Below are 23,950 nucleotides of genomic sequence, written 5' to 3'. Positions count from 1 at the left end.
CACGCAACCCATCACAGGGTTAGTGGGAAGTTTGTAAAGAATCATCAGTGTAGACTGAACGCTGCAAAAGTACTTACACCTGTGATCGCTCCCAGCAAACGTGGGAAGGTAAGACAGAATCTTTTCTGGTGCAGAATACTCAGTTTTTTATCACTCTTTATATTAGGGCATTTTGTACAGTATTTTTTTTACTGTTTACTGCTGTGCTGTATTATAGTTTATTTGTTGTAATTGTATTTCTCTGATGGGGATAAGGAGATGTAGGATATGTGTCTGGGATGATTAAACTAAGGGTAATGTGTGGGGTCCATTTTAAGTCTCTCACATTCTGCTCACATGTGAACTGCATTATTTTTGCTGACTGATGGGAACGTTCCCCTGTGCAGGGTTATGTCGGGCTCTGGGATTAAAAGGACAGCTATTCTGCTGTGCTGTAACAATTTAGTCATTTAGTAGCTTTTAGGTTTTTTTCGCAGTGTGTTAGCTGTTCGACCTCCTCTACAGCCTGCTCTGTCAGAGAGAGAGAGAGAGAGAGAGAGAGAGAGAGAGAGAGAGAGAGAGAGAGGAGCGGAAGAGAGAGAGAGAGAGAGAGAGAGAGAGGGAGCGGAAGAGAGAGAGGGAGAGAGAGAGAGAGGAATAGGGAGGGAAAGAGAGAGAGAGGGAGAGAGAGAGAGAGAGGGAGAGAGAGGAATAGGGAGGGAGAGAGGGGGAGAGGGAGAGAGAGAGAGAGTGTCAGAGAGAGAGAGGGACAGGGAAAGAGGGAGCGACAGAGAGAGGGAGATAGAGAGAAGGAGGATTGGCACAGCAAACAGGACAGAGGCCAGTGAACAAACCCTAATTATAGAAATAGGAGACGACAAGTTGAGATTGAATGAGTGGGTCCTTCCCAGATTCTCTGCACATATGATAACAAAGAGGCCTGCTCTGTGTGGCGGGGGAGGCTCCCAGCATTACTGTGTTTGTAAGTCACCTCTCTGTTGGGTCAGAATACTGCTGTTTCAGGTGAGGCAGGGCTTAAGGATGCAGAACCTTCACTGTCAATTGATTTTGGTTCGCTTCACGCTAGCTAATCTGTCTCTTTTTAGGAGATATGATCTCACCCTGTTAAAACTTGTGAACTGTACAGTGTGTTAGCTCCTCTGTGTGTGTGTGTGTGCGTGCGTGTGTGTGTGTGTGTGCCATATCGTTGAAGAAGTGGTGAAAAGGTGAGAGGGTGCTGTCAAGCATGCTCTGTAGTAATTAACACTGGAGAGAGAGAGAGAGAGAGAGAGAGAGAGAGAGAGAGAGAGAAGACAGGAGCCCACACCCCTTCCCACAGCACCTGTAGTGACATCACACCCTCAGAGAAGGTGACTGTGAAGGTGAACTGTGAGCCTGGCAGGATGGAGTGCCATCTAGTGGCACTCGGTGTTGGGCTGTTCTACACACTCCTGTGTTCTCTGGGGAAGGTGTCAGACTGGGGCCTATTACATGACATTTTGATGTCAGCTGCCATGCCAAGATGTGTTCAACTGCCATGTCAAATTAACAGCTACATTTTTATTATAGCTGTCTTTTCTAATTTTAAGTGTATCATTAGGTGTATTTGCATCTGTCAATAAAAACGGTTTCGATTTTTCTAAGCCAAAATGTTGTCGTATACAGTGATGTCATGTATAGGTTGGCATGTGGGGGTTCATTTGATTTCATCTGATATAAAATATTTTTTTCAGTTTTATAGCTCTCATAGTCCAGATTCCTATCCGGTTTCCATGCAGGGCTTAGTCACAACTCTTCCTTCCCTTAATATGATCTTTGTAATGTCAACACACACACAAACACACCCACTCATGCATGCAAACACACCGTGTTAGTGGCTGTCTGTGGTTGTGTATGTTTCACTCTGCACCCCTGCCTGGGATTGGAGTAGCCAGCACTGGTGCCACCCCCCTCTTCTCGCTCACACACACACACACACACACACACACACACACACACATGCTTGCCAGGCTAGCGTGACAGGCGAGGCTCTCCAAGGGCGATGGGTACACCTTCAGGCCTGTGTGACTAACATGGAGTCGCTGGAAGTGTTCAGGGCCCACTGTTACCACACGGCTCACGGCAGCCGCTCGTGAGTACAAGAGTCATGACACTGGAGCGCGCGCGCGTGTGTGTGTGTGTGTGTGTGAGAGAGAGAGTGTGGGTGCATGTCCACTTATGTCAGTGCATGTGCTATATTAAAATCTTGACATATAAATATCCTTACAAGTTCATGCATAATAACATTAAACTAGTATGTGTTCTTTTCTAGGAAGTATTGGAAGGATGTTTAATTTTATTTATTTCTTTGAGCTGTATTTAAAGTTTAAGTTCTCAAATGTCCAACATGGGTTGATGTTGATTCTTAATGGGTATAATATAGAAATATTAATATAAAAATTCTAATGTAAACAGAAGATTGGCAGTGGTGTGTCACACATCTGCTGAAGGTCCAGTTGGTGAGTGTTGTAGTCTGTTGGGAATGTTTGGGAGTTAACGTGTAGGTTTGGTTTCATAGTGTAGGTACTGTGGTTAACAGCTCTCTCCACATTTGGAAGCTTTTGCTCTACACTGATTCAGGGTCAGCTTTCCCTATCTGAATCCCACATTAAGCATTATTACCTACTCTGCAAAAATCTGCTCTGAGATCAGTCGCTGATGAAACACTGATGATCTGGCAGCCTAAGGGAGGAGGACGGCCTCCTTCTGACACTGCCCACTCGGCTGTCCTCTGATTGGCTGCTGCTTTCTCGGAGTTAGGGGTGTGTCCACATAGGACTATGAAGCTATTGTTTTTGCTGCCACACATACACATAGGACAGAGATGGTGTGTGTGCATAGCACACACACACACAAACGCGGACGATTACCCTCAGCATAGCACATAACACAAAGTCTTTCTCTCCAATAGCAGGAGAACCACTGTTTAGAGTGGAAAGCCTAGAAGTCCAAATATTATGCACAGGGTTCGCCAGTGTGGCAATATTTTAGAGCTTAAAGTGACTTTGGATTAACTTTGCATTTGATGAAGGTTAAATCCAACTAAATTTAATTTGCCCTTTAAGGGGAGTCTAAGACAAAACTTAATTTGTTTTTGAAAAAGAAAATTACCACTTGAGCGTCTCATTTCTCCAGCTGCACATTTATACCTAAAACCCCTAAAACCTACGAACCACCCAAGACCCAAGACCAAGACCTAAGACCCACCTAAGACCCCTAAAACCTTCCTAAGACCCATATTATACACATAACTGATCAATTTAAATTAAACAAACGTGACACAAACATCAGTGTCTTTTTATCATATTCATCTGAGTCGGGACGTCTCATGCTCGTTGGGTCTGAAGAGGTACGGTGTGAGCAGAAGCAGCGGAGCTGAGGTAAACTTCCTTCCAGAGGCCGCCTGTATTTGGTTGGAGAGTGTCAGCATTTCTAGCCCGCATGAGTGGACGGCTGGAGCCCATGACTCATGGACGCCAGCGGCACCTTCCTGAGACAGGGCAGATGGTGGTGCCTCTCCCTCCGTGTTCCCCGCCTGGGCAACACGGGACCAGTGCTGATAATTACCCACCGCCAATTAATGCTTCATTATTTTACTGCCACCTCAATCAATTAATGCCTCAGTGGGTCATTTTGTACAGATCTCGAGGCTTCGTGCAATGACTCGTTAATAGTGGTTTTGATTTATGTATGACTTCTCTGAGTTTGCATAGCTGTGCTTTAACCCTACAGATGAATAGCTGATGCCCGGAATTGTGTTTTATTACCAAATTCATTATTATTGAATTTTTGATACATGTACTATACATATTTTGATACATTTGCTATAACATGGAAGTGTTTTAGCCACAAGTCCTGATAAGGGTGTCTGTAGTTTCACGTACAGGGGCTTTTAAAGTACTACCCCAAAAACATGGAGGTGAGGTAAAAATTGGCTACACTAAAAATGTTCCTGGTGTGTGTGTGTGTGTGTGTGTGTGTGTGTGTGTGTGTGTGTGTGTGTGTGTGTGTGTGTGTGTGTTGTGTGTTTGTGAGTGACCGTGTCTGTGTCTGTTGACTGAATATAAACGCTGAGTGCAGGGTGTTGATTGTAAAGCCTCCGTGCGTACTGAGAAAGGCACTAAGGGTTAACTTCATTCATCTTCGGGCTAGCCTCCTCCCTGCTTCAGACTAATGGTGTATAGAGTAGCAGGGATCGAGTGTTTGGGGGCGCTTCCCTAAATGCAGCAAAGCTAAGCAGGCAAGATGTTGTGCAACTTCCTGTTGTGTGCTTTTCTGTGTCCGAGCGAGACTGGATTTCTGTTCCTATGAAGACTTAAATCCCAGCTGTACCTCGGCTGTGTTTGAAATAGCCTGCTACATGCTACACGCTACTTACGTACTGAATGGGCCCCAAATGAGTTTGCTGTATGCAGTATGCAGTATGAAATTTAATGTTTCCAGTACTCAAAAGATACTCGGATGACGTACTACCTCCACCAAATATTCTTTGTGGTGTACGGCACCCTGTCAAGAAATTATCATGGAAAATCTGTCCCAATTGGGCAGAACCTCCGTCACGTGACTTTGTGGTATGATTTGCATTTGTTGTGTACTGGACACTATACTGCATACTGTTCTGCTGACCAGTATCCAGTACAGTATATACTGAGTGTAGTATGAAGTATACAGTATGTAGAAGACTATTTCAAACAGAGCCCATTGTTGAAGCGCTTCATTAAACTGTTACTGCATTAAACTGTTACTAGACATCAAACTGCACTTCCTCTGATTGGCCAATTTAGTACATCATGTGACATATTACTGTTTACTGAAATAATGAACATCTGAACTGCTAACTTTTTACCTAAAAAGTTCCCATTGGTAAAATCTGTCCAGAACTGTTGCTTCTTTGGGTTCTTCAGATTGGCGTTGAGTCCATCTTGGTCTGTGTGATAAAAACTTTACATTTGAAGGTGTAATTTAACCGTGCTGAGATTTTCAGGTGATAGACATTCTGAAGAGTGCACAACACTTTGTGGTCTGAAGAGTGCTGTACACTGATCTCTCCTTAACATTTACTTTGTCTTTCCAGTTTCTTTTAACGTCCAGTTGAATGTCTATTTATGAAAAGTATATTTTTCTATTCAAAATGTGAGTCCATTTTTTTCCATTTTTGGTGTATGTCTGCTCCTTACTAAGGAGTAATTCTGCTTCTCCTCCCCCAATTCACTCATTTCTTTCTTTCTTTCTTTCTTTCTTTCTTTCTTTCTTTCTTTCTTTCTTTCTATCTTTTTCCCATCTGTCTCCTGTGTGTCTATCCATTTTTCTTACTACTTCTTTCCTCCATCTCTTTCACACACTGCCACTAACTTTCACTTTCCATCTCTTTCCCTCTCTTTTCATCCCTCTCTCCGTTTCTTCTCTCTCCACCTCTCTCTCTCTGCAGTAATTCTCTGGAGCAGCAGTGTAGCTCCTCCCGACCTCCACTGGGCTTGTCCTCGTCAGCTGTGACCTCGCGGATCCTTCTCCGTCAGCAGCTGATGCGTGAGCAGCTCCAGGAGCAGGACAGACGTGAAGAGCAGCGTCGACGTCACCAGGCCTCGCCCTACACCCAGCCCTCGCACGTCCACAGCCCTGCCATCAACGTCAGCTCCCACAGCAGCCTGCCTACTGCCGCCCAGGTGCCCATGGAGGTGCTGAGGGTAAGAGAACACCGTCAGGCTTGGGAGTGACTGTGTCCCCACATCCACAGACAGGCTTGGGTGTGACTGTGTCCCCACATCCACAGACAGGCTTGGGAGTGACTGTGTCCCCACATCCACAGACAGGCTTGGGTGTGACTGTGTCCCCACATCCACAGACAGGCTTGGGAGTGACTGTGTCCCCACATCCACAGACAGGCTTGGGAGTGACTGTGTCCCCACATCCATAGACAGGCTTGGGTGTAACTGTGTCCCCACATCCACAGACAGGCTTGGGAGTGACTGTGTCCCCACATCCACAGACAGGCTTGGGTGTAACTGTGTCCCCACATCCACAGACAGGCTTGGGAGTGACTGTGTCCCCACATCCACAGACAGGCTTGGGAGTGACTGTGTCCCCACATCCACAGACAGGCTTGGGAGTGACTGTGTCCCCACATCCACAGACAGGCTTGGGAGTGACTGTGTCCCCACATCCACAGACAGGCTTGGGAGTGACTGTGTCCCCACATCCACAGACAGGCTTGGGTGTGACTGTGTCCCCACATCCACAGACAGGCTTGGGAGTGACTGTGTCCCCACATCCACAGACAGGCTTGGGAGTGACTGTGTCCCCACATCCACAGACAGGCTTGGGTGTGACTGTGTCCCCACATCCATAGACAGGCTTGGGAGTGACTGTGTCCCCACATCCATAGACAGGCTTGGGTGTAACTGTGTCCCCACATCCACAGACAGGCTTGGGTGTAACTGTGTCCCCAAATCCATAGACAGGCTTGGGAGTGACTGTGTCCCCACATCCACAGACAGGCTTGGGTGTGACTGTGTCCCCACATCCACAGACAGGCTTGGGTGTAACTGTGTCCCCACATCCACAGACAGGCTTGGGTGTAACTGTGTCCCCAAATCCATAGACAGGCTTGGGAGTGACTGTGTCCCCACATCCACAGACAGGCTTGAGTGTAACTGTGTTTCCACATCCACAGACAGGCTTGGGTGTGACTGTGTCCCCACATCCACAGACAGGCTTGGGTGTAACTGTGTCCCCAAATCCATAGACAGGCTTGGGAGTGACTGTGTCCCCACATCCACAGACAGGCTTGAGTGTAACTGTGTTTCCACATCCACAGACAGGCTTGGGTGTGACTGTGTCCCCACATCCACAGACAGGCTTGGGTGTAACTGTGTCCCCAAATCCATAGACAGGCTTGGGAGTGACTGTGTCCCCACATCCACAGACAGGCTTGGGTGTGACTGTGTCCCCACATCCACAGACAGGCTTGGGTGTAACTGTGTCCCCAAATCCATAGACAGGCTTGGGAGTGACTGTGTCCCCACATCCACAGACAGGCTTGAGTGTAACTGTGTTTCCACATCCACAGACAGGCTTGGGTGTGACTGTGTCCCCACATCCACAGACAGGCTTGGGTGTAACTGTGTCCCCAAATCCATAGACAGGCTTGGGAGTGACTGTGTCCCCACATCCACAGACAGGCTTGAGTGTAACTGTGTTTCCACATCCACAGACAGGCTTGGGTGTGACTGTGTCCCCACATCCACAGACAGGCTTGGGTGTAACTGTGTCCCCAAATCCACAGACAGGCTTGGGAGTGACTGTGTCCCCACATCCACAGACAGGCTTGGGTGTAACTGTGTCCCCAGACTAAAATCTACTGTTGCATTTGCAAGAGGCATCGATAGTTGGTGTGAACAGTCAAACAGAACATGCTTGACTGAACTGAGATCAGTGTTTAACCAAAAGGAATTTTAACCGTGAACTGCTTTGTAGCTACCTTTATTAAGCAGATGGAAAAATAACGTACACCTTTTGTTGTGTTACTAACAGATACACACACACACAGACACGTGTGAACCCTCGGAGTGTATACACAAATGTGTTGCTTCTGTTGCTAATTTGATGTTCCCACTCCAGATTTTGTTTTCAGCTCTTTTAAACCTGCGCTGCTCTCTTTCTCTCCTCCGCTCCCTCCGTCTTTACCGTGCCGTCGTTCGGTGGAGCGTGCTTTATTCCGGGGCTGTGTGGAAGGCAGCAGAGAGACAGGAAAGGTGGGCCGGAGGAGTGAAGTGTGTTAAAACGCATACGGGGATTATCTTCCCTCTGAGAGTTTCTCTTTAAGGCATGCTGTGCTTACAGCCTCTTGGCTTTAGCCATCCTTAATCCTATTTGCACTGCTACATTCACATCTTTTCATAGCTTTGATTCCATGTTAGTCTGCAGAACTAGACGCTGTTGTTGATCTTCTGTGCTGCTGGACACAGACTGTGATCATTACTACCAAATCCACCGCACAAGATCACGGAGCACTGATGCTACTTGGTAAGAGTTTAGATCAGGTTAAAATTGTTTATTGCTGAACATTTGATGGCATTGCCATGGGAACAAAGGAGGTGTGTGTAATTGTTTGGTTGATTATTACAGTATTTTGGAGACTCTGGATTATAAGTATATGGTGTATGTGGCTTTATGAGATTTTGGTTTTTGATGTGAACTCATTGCAACAGCAATAGACGTTTTTAAATCTTACTGTTATTCCCTTTCTTCTGAAGTGGAGAGTATAACATTGAATATTCAGTATCAAATGTGTGTATCTCTTGCATGCATATCTATCTATCTATCTATCTATCTATCTATCTATCTATCTATCTATCTATCTATCTATCTATCTATCTATCTATCTATCTATCTATCTATCTATCTATCTATCTATCTATCTATCCAGTGAGAGTGAGAGAGCTATATTACAATAATTAATTAATTACAAATTAATTAATAAACAAATGAAGAGTGATACCAAAACACATCAGAGAAAAATGGTGATTCACATGTTTTCTCCTTCGAGTGTAATGTAGATTAATAATGCCCTCAGTGTCTCAGACATGAAGGACCGTTGAAGTGTTGGAAATCAGTGCCACAGGACAACAGATCTGTGATGGGACCCTCTCAGTCCCGTTTTAAACATCATGTCACACACACAGAACTGTTTTATATTTCAAACATTTAACATTAAAAAAATGCTTATGCTTCACTGATAATATCTGTTTTGTTTTGAGACCAGATTTACATTGTAGGATTTGTATTTTTAAATTCAGCATCTTGAGAGCACTTTAAGGAGACTCCAGATACATTAAAGTCTTAGCCTGTGAATGGGTAAAGCATTAGCGCACAGGTTGTCCTACACTGGCGTCTCTTTCCTCACATATCCCTAACGAACAACGTCCTCCGCCCTTTGACCAAGAACTGTCGCCCCTTCAGATCAGCAGTGAATTCTGCCTTCTTTGGATTTAGATTAGCTTGTTTTGGTCCAGGTTGCTCTTCAATTAACATTTTGAGAAGAAACAGATCTGACTGAATCTCCCAATCTCTCTCATGTTGTACATGGAAAAAATGTATGGTCATTAGAATGTAAAGCTAAAGATGTTTTAATTTTCTGGCAAATGAATTGAACAAGGAATTGATCGCATTCTTTTACAAACCCTGCTTTTTGAGAGTGCAAGATTATTGAAAGCGTCTCAGTATAATTTCGTTTATTTAATTCTCCTCTTACCACAGATTAAAATATGCATCTTGACATATCTTTATAAACATATTTGATCCTCATAGACGTGCAGCCTTAACACAAACAGCAGTTATCCTGCTCCTTTATCGCCATGATCTTTTAGCGCCGGAGCGTTATGACTTAACATGAAACATTGAACTAGACAAGCGTGAGAAATGCGCGCTCCACTCGAGGAGACGAAGGCATGTTGATCCTGTGCGCAGTCGTGCAGCAGTGCGCGCGGCCAAAACCTCCACGCGCGTGCGACTCTGCGAGACGCTTGTCCGTGATTAGCGTGGCAGCCCCCCCCCCCTCTTCAAAGCCACACGAAATGAGCTTAGGGGTACCTGCCAGACCCGCTAGACCTTACAGGTGCAGACCCGAAGCTTAGATGATTTGTTTAAAGACCGAACGGTCTCTTAATTACCCGAGAGAACTTTGTCCCATAGCGGAACAAGAATTGGACCGGTTTAGGTGCGGCGGACTCGACCTGTGCGCGGACTGGAGGCTAATTCAACAAAGAATGTCCATGATTAACACCACTCCGTCCACTCTGTAGCCTGTTCAATCGTAAGACTGAAAAAAGCTTCTAGTAACTTCTAGTAACTGGCTTTAGTAACTTACACTACTGACGACACTGTAGACTTTAGTAAGACACTTTCATAAATTACTCGCTAAACAATATTATTAATAAATTTTTTTGTTATTGCTAATGGCCCTGGAGGTTGGGGTCATAAAGTGTTCTTACAGAATTTAAATCCAATTCCATACTTCTGCGTGTAAGTAGGCCCATAGTCTGATCCTGAATTCAGTCTTAAATGATCGTTTTCAAATCAGAATTGTTCCTGTGCACATTTATTTGTTTTGACCTGGCTTGTTTTCAGCAGCTGACATTTTGTTTGTGACATGTCATGCTACAATCTGTTCTATGAAACTCATCCACCCACACACACACACACACACACACACACACACACACACAGAATTGTGATTTGTCATACATGTGACTTGTTTCAACACTTTTGCTTCCCTGAAGAAATAACTTTGGAAGCAAAAAACACACATGGTCATCTATGTAGTATGAAGCCCCCCCCTCCCTGTCTCATTCTCTCTCTGACACACACACACACACACACACACACACACACACACACACACACACACACATGCATATACACACAGAAGAGGAGAGCTTTCTACTTATGAAAGCAATAGATAATATTCCTAATTTTCTTGTTTCAATAATATAATATTTTAGCAGTTATTGCAGGATACAAAAAACTACACACACGCATTATTGAATTGTGAATTATTTCCAATAATTAACAGGCAGCTGTAAAAATGCAAAATGAAACTAATCTAACTGTTTAGTGTATTCAAATTGTCACCTTTTTACGGTTTGTTGCTCTAAATATGGTTTGTTGTCCCATAAATGTCCTGTAGATCCAGATAAGGTTTCTGGTTCAGGCCACACAGTGGTAAGAGCTCTCCGCATGCTGGCACATTTCACCACAGGGATGCAGGGAGCATTCGGAAAACACGGAAGTCTTCTCCCATGTAAAACAAAAAGCCAGAACTTTGTTCTTCATAAGAGCTTTGTGAGAGAGGCTGTTTCTAATGTCGTTGATTTTAAATGATAAGGACGTTCTGAGGCTCAGGAGTCCACAGGCCGTCTAGCAACAGATGTCCATTATCACTGAACCTGACTGCTAGACAACAAGCTGCATTCTTTCACCTTTTTACCTCTCTCCAGCTGCCTCACATTTAATCCTGAAATTCAGATTCCCAAGTGCTTTTTTTGTATTTTATTTCAAAAAAGAGCGTGACCATACGCTGACCTCTGACCCTCACCAGTTCCCTCTCATGTGGTTGGTTTGCCATGTGTTTCACACTTTGCGCATCTGGTTATCCAACAGCCTGTGTTGTAGGACTCGGGCACGGCGGTTGCCCTGGTAATGACTGGAGACAGGGTTCCTGCTGTGCTGGTCTCATGATGCGTTCACAGTCTCTAGCGTAGCAATAGCTCAACCGCTAGTCCATCTGCTGCACTGCAAATGAACTGCATTACAGTGAGCAGAATTAAATAATTTACATTATGTTCAAACATATAGAATGTGGTTTTTCAAAAGCTCCAACGACAGCAAAAATTATGTACTTCATCTTTTGGTGGTGTCACGTTGAGGACCCCGGCCCCTCCCTTTTGGGCGTGTGTTTACGTAGTCTACGTGCATCGTCTGCGTCTGTGGATATTTCGTGGTGATGGCTATGTCATGTGATAATCCGTCTCACCTGTGAATCGTCTCGTAATCACCTGGGGTTAATGTGGTTTGTCTATTTAATGTGCGCTCGCGCAGTGTCCTGTGCTCGTCGTTGTCTACAGTCTACACGTTGTGTGTGTATCTCTGTTCTCCGTGCGCTATTGCGCAATATTATATGTTGATTAAAGTGACGTTTGCCACTAAAGTACGGATTCTGTGTCTCGTCCGTCTACCGCCGCCCAGCGTCACAGAACGACGAGCCGTCTGAGACACCAAGTGAAAGATGCCGGGCTATAAATCAAAGCCAAAAAAGGGAAAGAAACCCAGCAAGCGGCATCACCGCTCTTCTCCCTCTCCATCTCGGGAGCGGTCGCCCCTGCGGGTGGGCGTGCTCGAGCTGGAGGAGGACACCCCCGGTCAGGAGGAAGGCTCCTCTCCGCGCCAGGAGGCTGTGCCTACGCAGGAGCAGCTGGAGCAGGATCCTGTCTGCGCTTTCCAGCTGGCCGCGGCACGGGGGACGCAGTACCCCGAGTTGGCGAAGGAGCTCCGCGAGGGGGCGGTGCGGATTTGGCGTGAGCGCCAACGACGCCTTTCTCCAGCACGCGCCCTCTCGCCCCTGAGGGTGGACTCCTGCGTCTACGGGGCGGTCGAGTCCACCCCGGAGAGCGAGTTCGGGGAGGAGGACTCCGAGGAGGAGCAGGAAGGAGAGGACTACCCCCCTTCTATATGCGACGCCTCCACCGTGGACTACGGTGGAGAGGAGGAGGAAGAGGAATACCCTCCGTCAGAGGACTCCGCCTCCACCGTGGACTACGGTGGAGGGGACGGAGAGGAATACCCTCCGTCGGAGGACTCCGCCTCCACCGTGGACTACGGTAGGGAGAAGGCGGAGTCGGAGGAAGAATCGGAGGACGAGGATTACCTCCCTCCGCCCGTGTGCCCCTCTCGCACCGCAGAGAAGGGTGAGGAGGAGGAGGGCTCCTACACTACGGAGGAAGAAGAGAGCCCTCCCCCCTCAGAGAGGTCTGCGGAGACCGTAAGAGGGAAGCGGACGCCCTCTTCCGCTTGCTCCAGAGACAGTGATATGGACTGCTCCCGGGGTGGCAGCCCGGAGCAGCCCATGGAGTGGAGCCAGGGAGAGGAGGAAGAAATGGAGACCGAAGGGGACCACTCACACGGCCCGTTCGGTCAGTCCGTCCGCCGCGCTGCCCCTGGCACGTCAGCCCGCCGCGCTGCCCCTGGCACGTCAGCCCGCCACGCTGCCCCTGGCACGTCAGCCCGCCGCGCTGCACCTGGCACGTCCGCCCGCCGCGCTGCACCTGGCGGAGAGTCCGCAGCAAAGGCAGGAGGAGCACCGCCTACCGCAGCGCCTGCAGCAGCAGCAGCTCCGGACCTCTCTCCCCTGCTCGCTCTCCTCCTGGCGCGAGGCCTGGCGCCCATGTCGTGTGTGTGTGTTCCCGTGTTTGTCAGTCTTCCCCTTTGTGTACCAAACCCGTTTTTCCCTCTTGTGCCACTGTGTGTGAGCGTGCCTGTTTGTGTGTTTGTGAACGTTCCGTTTAATGTGTCTTCCGTCTTTTCCCCCGTCTTCCCAGGGAGGGTGTTCTAGGCGGTCCGTGGCGGACGCTTCACCAAGGGCAGTCACCTCCCAGACGCAGGACTGAGCGCGTCGGATCCGCCCATCGTCGTGGGTTCGGGGCACTCGGTCCTGTTGGCACCCCGGGACGGGTAGTGCCCTTGGAGGGGGCGTCTGTCACGTTGAGGACCCCGGCCCCTCCCTTTTGGGCGTGTGTTTACGTAGTCTACGTGCATCGTCTGCGTCTGTGGATATTTCGTGGTGATGGCTATGTCATGTGATAATCCGTCTCACCTGTGAATCGTCTCGTAATCACCTGGGGTTAATGTGGTTTGTCTATTTAATGTGCGCTCGCGCAGTGTCCTGTGCTCGTCGTTGTCTACAGTCTACACGTTGTGTGTGTATCTCTGTTCTCCGTGCGCTATTGCGCAATATTATATGTTGATTAAAGTGACGTTTGCCACTAAAGTACGGATTCTGTGTCTCGTCCGTCTACCGCCGCCCAGCGTCACAGGTGGGTCATCTTCAGGTCATCTTTAGGTTCATCTTAAGGAAAGCTTAAGTAGAAAGCTGAACACAGGATGGTCTCTGCACTGAAAAAAATAAAGCATTGGGTCAATGTAATAAAATTGAATTAATCAATCACACAAATTTTTTTTCATTGAATCAATCCAAAAAACTAAATTCATTTAGTCATGAATTAAGTTTTTTGGATTGAGTCAATGAAAAAAAAATTCGTGTGATTAATTCAATTTTATTACATTGAGCCAATGCTTTATTTTGTTCAGTGTGCTATGATAATAAAGGTAATAATAATAATAATAATAATAATAATAATAATAATAATAATAATGGTTTTATCATATTAAACTAAACACTGACAAAACACTGCTGAGAAACCAACCACACTGGGCTAACAGGTAGTGGTGTGGGTGTGGTCTTAATATTTTAATGAGCAGGAGAGATTGACAACTGGCTGTCACAGAGTCACACCCTGCAACATGATTCAATCAGAGATGAAGACAATGGTGCAAGCAAGGAGGATCATACAATTATACATTATAGATAATAATTATAGATGTTCAGATCTATAGGAGATCAATCTGAAGGTAGTGGGTAAGACAAATGAATGAGTGCTGTTTTCTTTCAGGATGAAACTGTAACTGTCCTCTTAGATAAAGTGGCAAGGTCTTTGAAAGGTCAAAACTGCACGCACCCCAACGCACAACCACGCTGTCTAGCCTTGATAACCGTTGAATGAACTCTGGTGATAGCAACTCTCACAAAGCTTTACCTTTCATTTCTGCAACACATTTGACATTTCATGTGGAGGAATTCTGGTGAAATTAGACATTTGCTGGACATTTGGACACACTTTTTGTAAGCATGTTGTGAGCCCAGAAGATCAAAATGAACCGAATTAGAAAGGACCACAGACTTAGGTAGGGATTTATTATCAAGGTTACTACACATTATGACGAATGAAATTTTTAATATTTAAAAACAAATGTGTGTTCTTTGTAAATATTATTCTCTGTCTGCACGCCCTCAAATGTGTTCCTAGGAGTGTCTTTATTGCAGCTCACGTTTGTTGCATCAGGCTCTTACACAGTCCTACACTGTGTTAATCATTAATCAACTTCGAATAACCAGCCAACCACTAACAGTTTGGCCTTCTGAGTTAACTAGACAGAGAAGCATCATACCATCGGTCCCCATGTAGATGACTTTTGTTTTGGAAAAGTAGCATTTGTTTATTATTTAAGTTGCTCGAAATGCCGATAGACGTAATTACCGTGCTTGACCTATATTCTTATTTGCTTAATATTTTAATATTGAACAAATATTTGTATAAAATGCAGTTTGCAATTACAGTGTTTGAACTATATTCTCATTTGAAGATCAGATGTTTCATTTTTAATTACTTACATTTTTTAGGACTTTGTGCATGTAGCTATGGAGTGTTAGTATGTGAGCACTCGTCCCTTCTGTCTGGCTAAGAGCTTTGTTTAATGACTCTGAGTGAGTGCCAAAAATACTCTCTTCAAATTCAGCGGAAAAAAAAAAACCGCATCTATTTATATGTCTTTAATAAACTGACATGTGTTGATTTTAAAGTAACAGGTTTATCAGTTACTGAGGTTTTTTATAATCCATGTTTATTTTAAAATCTTAATTAAAGACAAAATCTCCATGAAGCCCACTGTATATAAGAATGAACAAGCTTAAGACATCCCTAAGCAGGTATGACCAGCACGGACATTCAAGAAGTAAAGTGATAAATTCACTGTCATGCATGCTTTTGTTGTAACCTCTCCATTCATCTATATACCATAAAGGCCATTTTATTAAGTGTGTCCTGAGCTCACAGACTCAGCCTCCAGAGTGTAAATGGAGTGAAACTGTAGTTCCTTACTTGGAGGAAGTGTGGGCTGGGTAATAGGGTTGACAGACGGCAAAAAAAGACCTCCATTGTGTTAACCCCATTCTGACGTAAGAGGCTCTCTAAAGGAATAAATACTTGCTTTCCACAAAACAACACAAGTGCTAAACGCATTTTTTGTTGTGGCTTATGTTAATTGCTTTCCATGTATGACACATTAGTTCTTTGCAGTTTATAAAATGTGTGGAGCAAGAGGCAAAGGCTGGATGACCTGCGTTTAGTGTTGGGTGGAAGAGTGCAGATTGTTCTCTAAAAACAGACAAACAATAACATAGCCCATCTTTTAAAAATTTTTGGAAATGATTGAATATTATCATCATCGTCAGGTGATTTTTCACAATGAGTGAAAACTGGTATCATTGTAACGTTTTGTTCATCACAACGTATTTGACAGTGCATTTTAAAAGTATGACAGTATGTAAATGTGAACGTTGTGGTGATTTTGCCTGCTTTTGAAAATGATTTACTCCTGATCCCTCCTTTTACAAGGGGCCAGTGGAGAGATCTCAGAAAGAGAGTCACATTAGATCACTTTTGAAGGTTTTTGAGCAGTGAGCAGTTCTGGAAGCTTTGCAGAAGAATGACAGCATATAAACTAAAGCCAGTTACAGTAGCTCATGTTATGGGAGTTAAGTGAAAGATCAAAGAAGTACAGTTATGTATCACTGTAGTTGAAAGAAAAGCTATTGAGCTGATCATTGATGCAACTGATTCATTATGCATAGTAAATTAGAGTGGACCAAGAGTGGAACCCTGGTGAACACCCATTGTAAAGTTATGATGTCAGTTCAAAGGTTAATGCTGCAAAGAAAGTGAAAAAAAACAAACAAACCAACATTACTGATCTGAACTGTAATTCCTAATAGTATGTGCTGAAGGCTCTGATTTCTCTTGGATCATAGAACATATTAACAGTATCACATAGGTATGAACTAAGTGCCCAAGTTGAGAGTACCTTTCTTTCTTATAAAAGAGTGTTTACCTCATGTATTGTGTGAAATCTGAAGAGTTTAATAGTTGTTTGTTTTTCATTTTTCTATTTTTTCCTACTCACCCCATCCATCTTTTTTCTTTCTTTAGGTCAAAACCCATCTAGAGAATCCCACCAAGTATCACATCCAGCAGGCTCAGCGGCAGCAGGTGAAGGCCTACCTGTCAACCACATTAGGAGGAGGTCTTGGATCCCAGGCGGTCAGTTTGCCGTGTGCCAACCAGGCCTCTGACCACGGGGGAATGCCTCCTGGGCCGGGCAGCAGCGCCCCCAACAGCCCCATGGCCTTACTCACACTCAACTCCAACTGCGAGAAAGAGGTACACGTCTTTCAGTTTCAATGACTTTTTTTTTTACAGAAAAGCCCACAATACCTCAAAACTTTAAACACAGCATAAAAATATATTCATTGTTTTGTTTAAAGCTGCTCTGTACAGCTCTGCCAGCACCATGCAGTCCCATGCACTATATTGCCAAAAGTATTCGCTCACCTTTCCGGACTCATATATGAGTTTAAGTGACATCCCATTCCTAATCCATAGGGTTCAATATATACGTTGGTCCACCCTTTACACCTAGAACAGCTTCAACTCTTCTGGTTTTCGGGGTGTGTGTATGGGTATTTTCGAACATAGCGCATTCCAGGAGAGCATTTGTGAGGTCACATGCTGATGTTGGACGAGAAGGCCTGGCACTCAGTCTCGGCTTTAATTCATCCCAAAGGTGTTCTATCAGGTTGAGGTCAGGACTTTGTGCAGGCCTGTCAAGTTCATCCACACCATGGACCTTGATTTGTGCACGGATGCACAATCATGATGGAAGAGGAAGGGACCAGCTCCAAACTGTTCCTACAATGTTGGGAGCATGGAATAGTCCAAAATGTCTTGACATACTGATGCATTCAGAGCTTTCTTTCACTAGAACTAAGGGGCCAAGCCCAGCTCCTGAAAAACAACCCCACTCCATAATCCCCCCTCCACCAAACTTTACACTTGGCACAATGCAGTCAGACAAGTACTATTCTCCTGGCAACAGTCAAACCCAGACTCATCCATCAGATTGCCAAATGGAGAAGCATTTGGCAATCTGCATTTGAAATTAAAGCATTTGAAATTACTCATTTCAGAGAATGCGCCTCCACTGCTTTAGAGTCCAGTGGCAGTGTGCTTTACACCACTGCATTCGATGCTTTGCATTGCACTTGGTGATGTATGGCTTGGATGCAGCTGCTTGACCTTGGAAACCCATTCCATGGAGCTCTCTGTGCACTGTTCTTGAGATAATCTGAAGACCACATGAAGTTTGGATGTCTGTAGTGATTGACTCTGCAGAAAGTTGGCGACCTCTTCACACTATGCACTTCAGCATCTGCTGACCCCACTCTGTCAGTTTATGTGGCCTACCACTTGCTGTTGTTCCCAAACATTTCAATTTTCTTATAATACAGCTGACAGTTGACTGTGGAATATTTAGGAGCAAGGAAATTTCCACAATTTTCACAATTTGTTGCACAGCTGGCAACCTATCACAGTTCCAAGCTGGAATTCACTGAGCACTGAACAACCCATTTTTTCACAAATGTTTGTAAAAACAGTCTGCATGCCTAGGTGCTTTATTTTATATACCTGTGGCCATGGAAGTGATTGAAACACCTGATTTCGATAATTCGGACTGGTGAGCTCTGACTTTTCATGGTCTTCATGCATTAAGCAACTTCTTTTAAACGCTTTAATGTGTGAATTACTAATTAATTGCTGCTTGGAGCAATTTCACATGCATGTGAAAAGCACAAGAATATAGAGGGATCTGTGAGTAAGTTTGCGTGAACTTTTGCATCTAGACAGACAGACAGACAGAGAATTTGAACATAATAAAATACAGTAAAAATAAGATAGAAAGGAAATAGAATAAAATACATGAGCAGAAAATTTAATATGCCTGTAGACCGATATTTCTGTAGACCGATATTAATGTAGACCAATACATCTTGAGACCAATACTTCTGTTGGTAGAAGAGCTAGAATCAGTTCACAGACATGCCATGTGAAAAGACCATGAAAGCATTTCAAGGTAATTAAAAATATTACATCAATTTTAACAAATCGCAGGTGCTTGTGTAACTGTGAATGAGATCTTGTGTAGTCATAGCAGAATGTTTCAGTCTTTGCCAGTTGTGGATGAATCTCTGATTACTCATCAGAAATAAGAGTTGGAGGATTTTCTTTTTGGGAACTTCTAAGGTACTCAAAGCTAAAGTTGCTGCCCAGGTGTTTGACACGCTTTTTTTTATCATCCTAAGAAGTGTTAATGCAGCAGTGTGACATTTCTCAGTGTGAGTAAAGAGAACCATGTGGTCAGCGGTATAATAAGCAGTGTGAAGAACCAATAGAGACAGACCTCATCTTACACACACACACACACACACACACACACACACACACACACACTTTAGAGTATCTCATATACCTGTGTAAGCTGTTCTGTTTTGTTGTTGTTATTGTTTGTTTTTAGATGGATGAAGTCATTGATGACATCATTAGTTTGGAATCAAGCTACAGTGAAGATATGCTGGGCCTGTCCATGGAACCAGGTCTTCACATGGCCACCACGGTACAGCTCTCACTTCCTGCTTCACTTCCTGTGAACTGGTTGTCATTGACAATCATATGTACCCAAGCTATGTAGACCTCAAATTTTAGACCTCAAAGTTGGTGTTTGTTTTGGTTAAAACATGGAGATGCGCTAATTAAACCACATACTGTGATCTCCTCATAGCTTGAGCGGAATAAGTGTATATGTTTCAAGTGGAGTCTGTTTCTGTTAACCTCAGTGAGATCCGTGTCATCACTCTTGCTATGCTGGAGGAGTGTTTATCCTGATATAAAATCATTCCTAGTCTGTCTGAAATGTAATCCTAGACTGTTAAGTGAATGGACACATTCATGCACTCCAATGACCCCAGTAACATGCTAATTCCAACACATGTATAATGTTTTAATGCATTTTGTAACATATAATGTATATAGTTAATAATATACATATGAATAATATCTATTCTGCAGCTAAACAACACAGAAAATATATTATGGAAAAAAATAATAGATCATTAAACTCAGTGTGAAAATATGGAAGTGCAAACAAAGCTTCCAAAAACAGAAGTTTATCTTCCTATTATGAGCAGTTCTTTATTTAATTATTTATTTTTGAGTGTGTAATGTCAAAGTGGTGTAGCTGCACCAATTAACAGAACTATTTCTCACTACCTTCAACACCACGAGTGAGTCAGATCTTCTCCCCTCTGCCACTTCCCTGTGGTTCATCTGATCCAGCTGTCATCACCACTGACACACACCATCTGTCTCCCTGTACCACACCCTCTGGGGCTGAGGCCGTCCGTCTGCCTGGCATGTTCAGTTCGCCCAGCCTGGGTCTCAGGTGCACGCTGCCTTCTGACATGCAGGATAGTCTGCATCAAGGTTGCAGCTTTGACACAGACTTACTGTGGTTGCACAGATCTCTGCGGTATTACTGTACAGTTGCTGTTCATCAGAACATCCAGAACATGTTTGCTGACAAAATGGAAAATGTCGACTAATCACTTGGAATTCAGGAGCTTTCCAGGATCTAGTTGAAAATAAAGACAGCATGTGTGAGCATGGTTAAGAGATGGATAAGGTGTGTGAGGTTGGTTAGACGGATGAGGTGTGTGAGGTTGGTTAAGAGATGGATGAGGTGTGTGAGGTTGGTTAGATGGATGAAGTGTGTGAGGTTAGTTAAGAGATGGTGAGGTGTGTGAGGTTGGTTAGATGGATGAGGTGTGTGAGGTTGGTTAGATGGATGAAGTTTGTGAGGTTAGTTAAGAGATGGTGAGGTGTGTGAGGTTGGTTAGATGGATGAGGTGTGTGAGGTTGGTTAAGAGATGGATGAGGTGTGTGAGGTTGGTTAGATGGATGAGGTGTGTGAGCGTGGTTAAGAGATGGATGAGGTGTGTGAGGTTGGTTAGATGGATGAGGTGTGTGAGCCTGGTTAAGAGACGGATGAGGTGTGTGAGGTTGGTTAGATGGATGAGGTGTGTGAGGTTGGTTAAGAGATGGTGAGGTGTGTGAGGTTGGTTAGATGGATGAGGTGTGTGAGGTTGGTTAGATGGATGAGGTGTGTGAGGTTGGTTAAGAGATGGATGAGGTGTGTGAGGTTGGTTAGATGGATGAGGTGTGTGAGGTTGGTTAAGAGACGGATGAGGTGTGAGGTTGGTTAAGAGACGGATGAGGTGTGTGAGGTTGGTTAGATGGATAAGGTGTGTGAGGTTGGTTAGACGGATGAGGTGTGTGAGGTTGGTTAAGAGATGGATGAGGTGTGTGAGGTTGGTTAGATGGATGAGGTGTGTGAGGTTGGTTAAGAGATGGATGAGGTGTGTGAGGTTGGTTAGATGGATGAGGTGTGTGAGGTTGGTTAGACGGATGAGGTGTGTGAGGTTGGTTAAGAGATGGATGAGGTGTGTGAGGTTGGTTAGATGGATGAGGTGTGTGAGGTTGGTTAGACGGATGAGGTGTGTGAGGTTGGTTAAGAGATGGATGAGGTGTGTGAGGTTGGTTAGATGGATGAGGTGTGTGAGGTTGGTTAAGAGATGGATGAGGTGTGTGAGGTTGGTTAGATGGATGAGGTGTGTGAGGTTGGTTAGACGGATGAGGTGTGTGAGGTTGGTTAAGAGATGGATGAGGTGTGTGAGGTTGGTTAGATGGATGAGGTGTGTGAGGTTGGTTAAGAGACGGATGAGGTGTGTGACGTTGGTTAAGAGATGGATGAGGTGTGTGAGCGTGGTTAAGAGATGGTGAGGTGTGTGAGGTTGGTTAAGAGATGGATGAGGTGTGTGAGCGTGGTTAAGAGATGGTGAGGTGTGTGAGGTTGGTTAGATGGATGAGGTGTGTGAGGTTGGTTAAGAGATGGATGAGGTGTGTGAGGTTGGTTAAGAGACGGATGAGGTGTGTGAGGTTGGTTAGATGGATGAGGTGTGTGAGGTTGGATAAGAGATGGATGAGGTGTGTGAGGTTGGTTAAGAGACGGATGAGGTGTGTGAGGTTTGTTAGATGGATGATGTGTGTGAGGTTGGTTAAGAGATGGATGAGGTGTGTGAGGTTGGTTAGACGGATGAAGTGTGTGAGGTTGGTTAAGAGATGGATGAGGTGTGTGAGGTTGGTTAGATGGATGTGGTGTGTGAGGTTGGTTAAGAGATGGATGAGGTGTGTGAGGTTGGTTAGATGGTGAGGTTGGTTAGATGGATGAGGTGTGTGAGGTTGGTTAGATGGATGTGGTGTGTGAGGTTGGTTAAGAGATGGATGAGGTGTGTGAGGTTGGTTAGATGGTGAGATTGGTTAGATGGATGAGGTGTGTGAGGTTGGTTAGATGGATGAGGTGTGTGAGGTTGGTTAAGAGATGGATGAGGTGTGTGAGGTTGGTTAGATGGATGAGGTGTGTGAGGTTGGTTAAGAGATGGATGAGGTGTGTGAGGTTGGTTAGATGGATGAGGTGTGTGAGGTTGGTTAGATGGATGAGGTGTGTGAGGTTGGTTAAGAGATGGATAAGGTGTGTGAGGTTGGTTAGATGGATGAGGTGTGTGAGGTTGGTTAAGAGATGGATGAGGTGTGTGAGGTTGGTTAGACGGATGAGGTGTGTGAGGTTGGTTAAGAAATGGATGAGGTGTGTGAGGTTGGTTAAGAGACGGATGAGGGACCAGCACTGATAACTTGCTTTATGACCACAGATCCCAGTTTCGGCCAACCTCATGGATATATACAGTAACCAGGGTATGGGTTCCCATAGTAACCACGGCATGGGTCCACATAGTAACCATGGCATGGGTCCCCATAGTCTCAACATCAGCAGTTCCTGCCCTGCCAATCTGCCCAATATTAAAAGGGAATTCTCTGGTGAGTACGTACACACACGTATACACACACACACACACACACACACACACACACACACACACACACACACACACACACACACACACACATATGCGTGCGCACTCTTATGTGATGAAGGCCCAACTTCAACAATGCTCATTCATTACTTCCTAAGTTGATCAAATTGTGAGAATGATAACACTACTGTGGTGTGAGCTTCTTGGGCTGGAGTCTAACATCCGTGTCAAAGGGGTTTCACAGAGTCTAAATGTAGGTGGTGTAATCTAGTACACTCATAAATAAGTGTAAAATTATAACTTCAATAACAATAAATGATTTATTACATATCTGTGATCTTCCCATACATTCAAATACATTCCCATTGTATTTAGTGACTCATAATTGAATTATTTTTCACTTGTAATGTCTGTTCAAGCAGACGGGTAATTCTCTTTAAGTGCTACGTTGAAGAGTCTGTTTTGAGTTTAATGAAATAAAGAGCTGTGTGAAACACTGACAATATGCTGTCTACAGTCACCACATCACCCGCCATGGTGCACATGATGGAGAAGCCGGACTCATGTGGCAAGTTTGAAAGCTATCAGAGATCTGAAGGGTTTCCTGTGGGTACGTGGACCAGCATTACATCATCACACACCTGTGTGCAAGTCTCTTTAAACAATAAACCCACTTATTGGTAGGATGGCAAGGATGGGCTCTAACTTACATCTTCAACTTCTCATAGAAGTTGTGTTATTTTAACAAGGAGTTCGTGTCTATGTTACAAAATGTATTGTTTTTATATGTTGCTACACATTACTCTTTATTGTAACCCTGTCTGCAAACTATCCCAAAGCAGAGAGGAAGTTCTAAGGGAAGGGTCTGGTTCTGAGGAGGGGTACAGAGGTGCTGGCTGATTTGTACTTTAGTGATGAACTAGTCTGTGGTCATTAAAGGACTTTGTTTCACCCCGTGTTCAGAGGCAGAGGTTCGTGCTCTTGCGAAAGAACGGCAAAAAAAAGATAACCACAACCTGAGTGAGTGTCTTCAGCCCTTCTACTCACTTAATGAAAACGGGACCTTTGTGACACAGGCTGATCTAACTTGGTCTAACTCCTGTCTGCGGCTGTAGTTGAGAGGAGACGGCGATTCAACATCAACGATCGAATTAAAGAGCTGGGAACTCTCATCCCCAAATCTAATGACCCGTAAGTTCATATCTGGTTCTCCCAAGCAGTCTAAAAGGAGTAAACAGAAAGGGTTCTTTTAACACAGTGGTTCCCAAAGTGGGGGGCGCGCCCCCTAGGTGGGGCGCGGAGCTATTGCAGGGGGGGCGCGGAGCTTGAAAGTAAAACGTGCACATGTGTCAATATTAGGGATGCACCGATTCCGATATTAATATCTGAAAAAATTCTAGATCGGGTATCGGGGACAATGTGACCGATCCATAAAAACAGATCTATTCAGTCTAATTCTATGCTTGTATTGCTTGCTTTTTGGTGTTAGTTCAACCTTAATACTCG

The 23,950-nt window shown here is 44.7% G+C and overlaps 1 protein-coding gene across 5 annotated transcripts in view; it reads left to right on the top strand.

Annotated features, from left to right (window-relative positions):
- The window catches only part of mitfb (melanocyte inducing transcription factor b), a 37,267-nt gene that overhangs the window by 7,892 nt on the left and 5,425 nt on the right, over positions 1-23,950 (top strand). Inside the window, exons 1-8 of one of the 5 annotated variants that reach the window (XM_077018899.1) lie at positions 1-108; positions 5,447-5,702; positions 16,614-16,844; positions 19,036-19,134; positions 22,283-22,448; positions 22,962-23,054; positions 23,408-23,464; positions 23,560-23,635. The exon at positions 1-108 is cut by the window's left edge and continues 135 nt beyond it. In XM_077018899.1, coding sequence (XP_076875014.1) covers positions 5,541-5,702; positions 16,614-16,844; positions 19,036-19,134; positions 22,283-22,448; positions 22,962-23,054; positions 23,408-23,464; positions 23,560-23,635 — 884 coding nt within the window. In that variant the 5' untranslated portion in view covers positions 1-108; positions 5,447-5,540. Of the gene's footprint in view, positions 109-1,964; positions 2,111-5,446; positions 5,703-6,590; positions 7,770-7,823; positions 8,041-16,613; positions 16,845-19,035; positions 19,135-22,282; positions 22,449-22,961; positions 23,055-23,407; positions 23,465-23,559; positions 23,636-23,950 lie in introns of those variants that run through there. The other 4 variants (XM_077018898.1, XM_077018900.1, XM_077018897.1 and 1 more) reach the window with 4 other exon arrangements.

This window comes from Brachyhypopomus gauderio, chromosome 10 (assembly GCF_052324685.1).
Source record: "Brachyhypopomus gauderio isolate BG-103 chromosome 10, BGAUD_0.2, whole genome shotgun sequence".
Lineage (NCBI taxonomy): Eukaryota > Metazoa > Chordata > Actinopteri > Gymnotiformes > Hypopomidae > Brachyhypopomus > Brachyhypopomus gauderio.
This window is presented reverse-complemented; position numbering and strand designations above follow the sequence as displayed.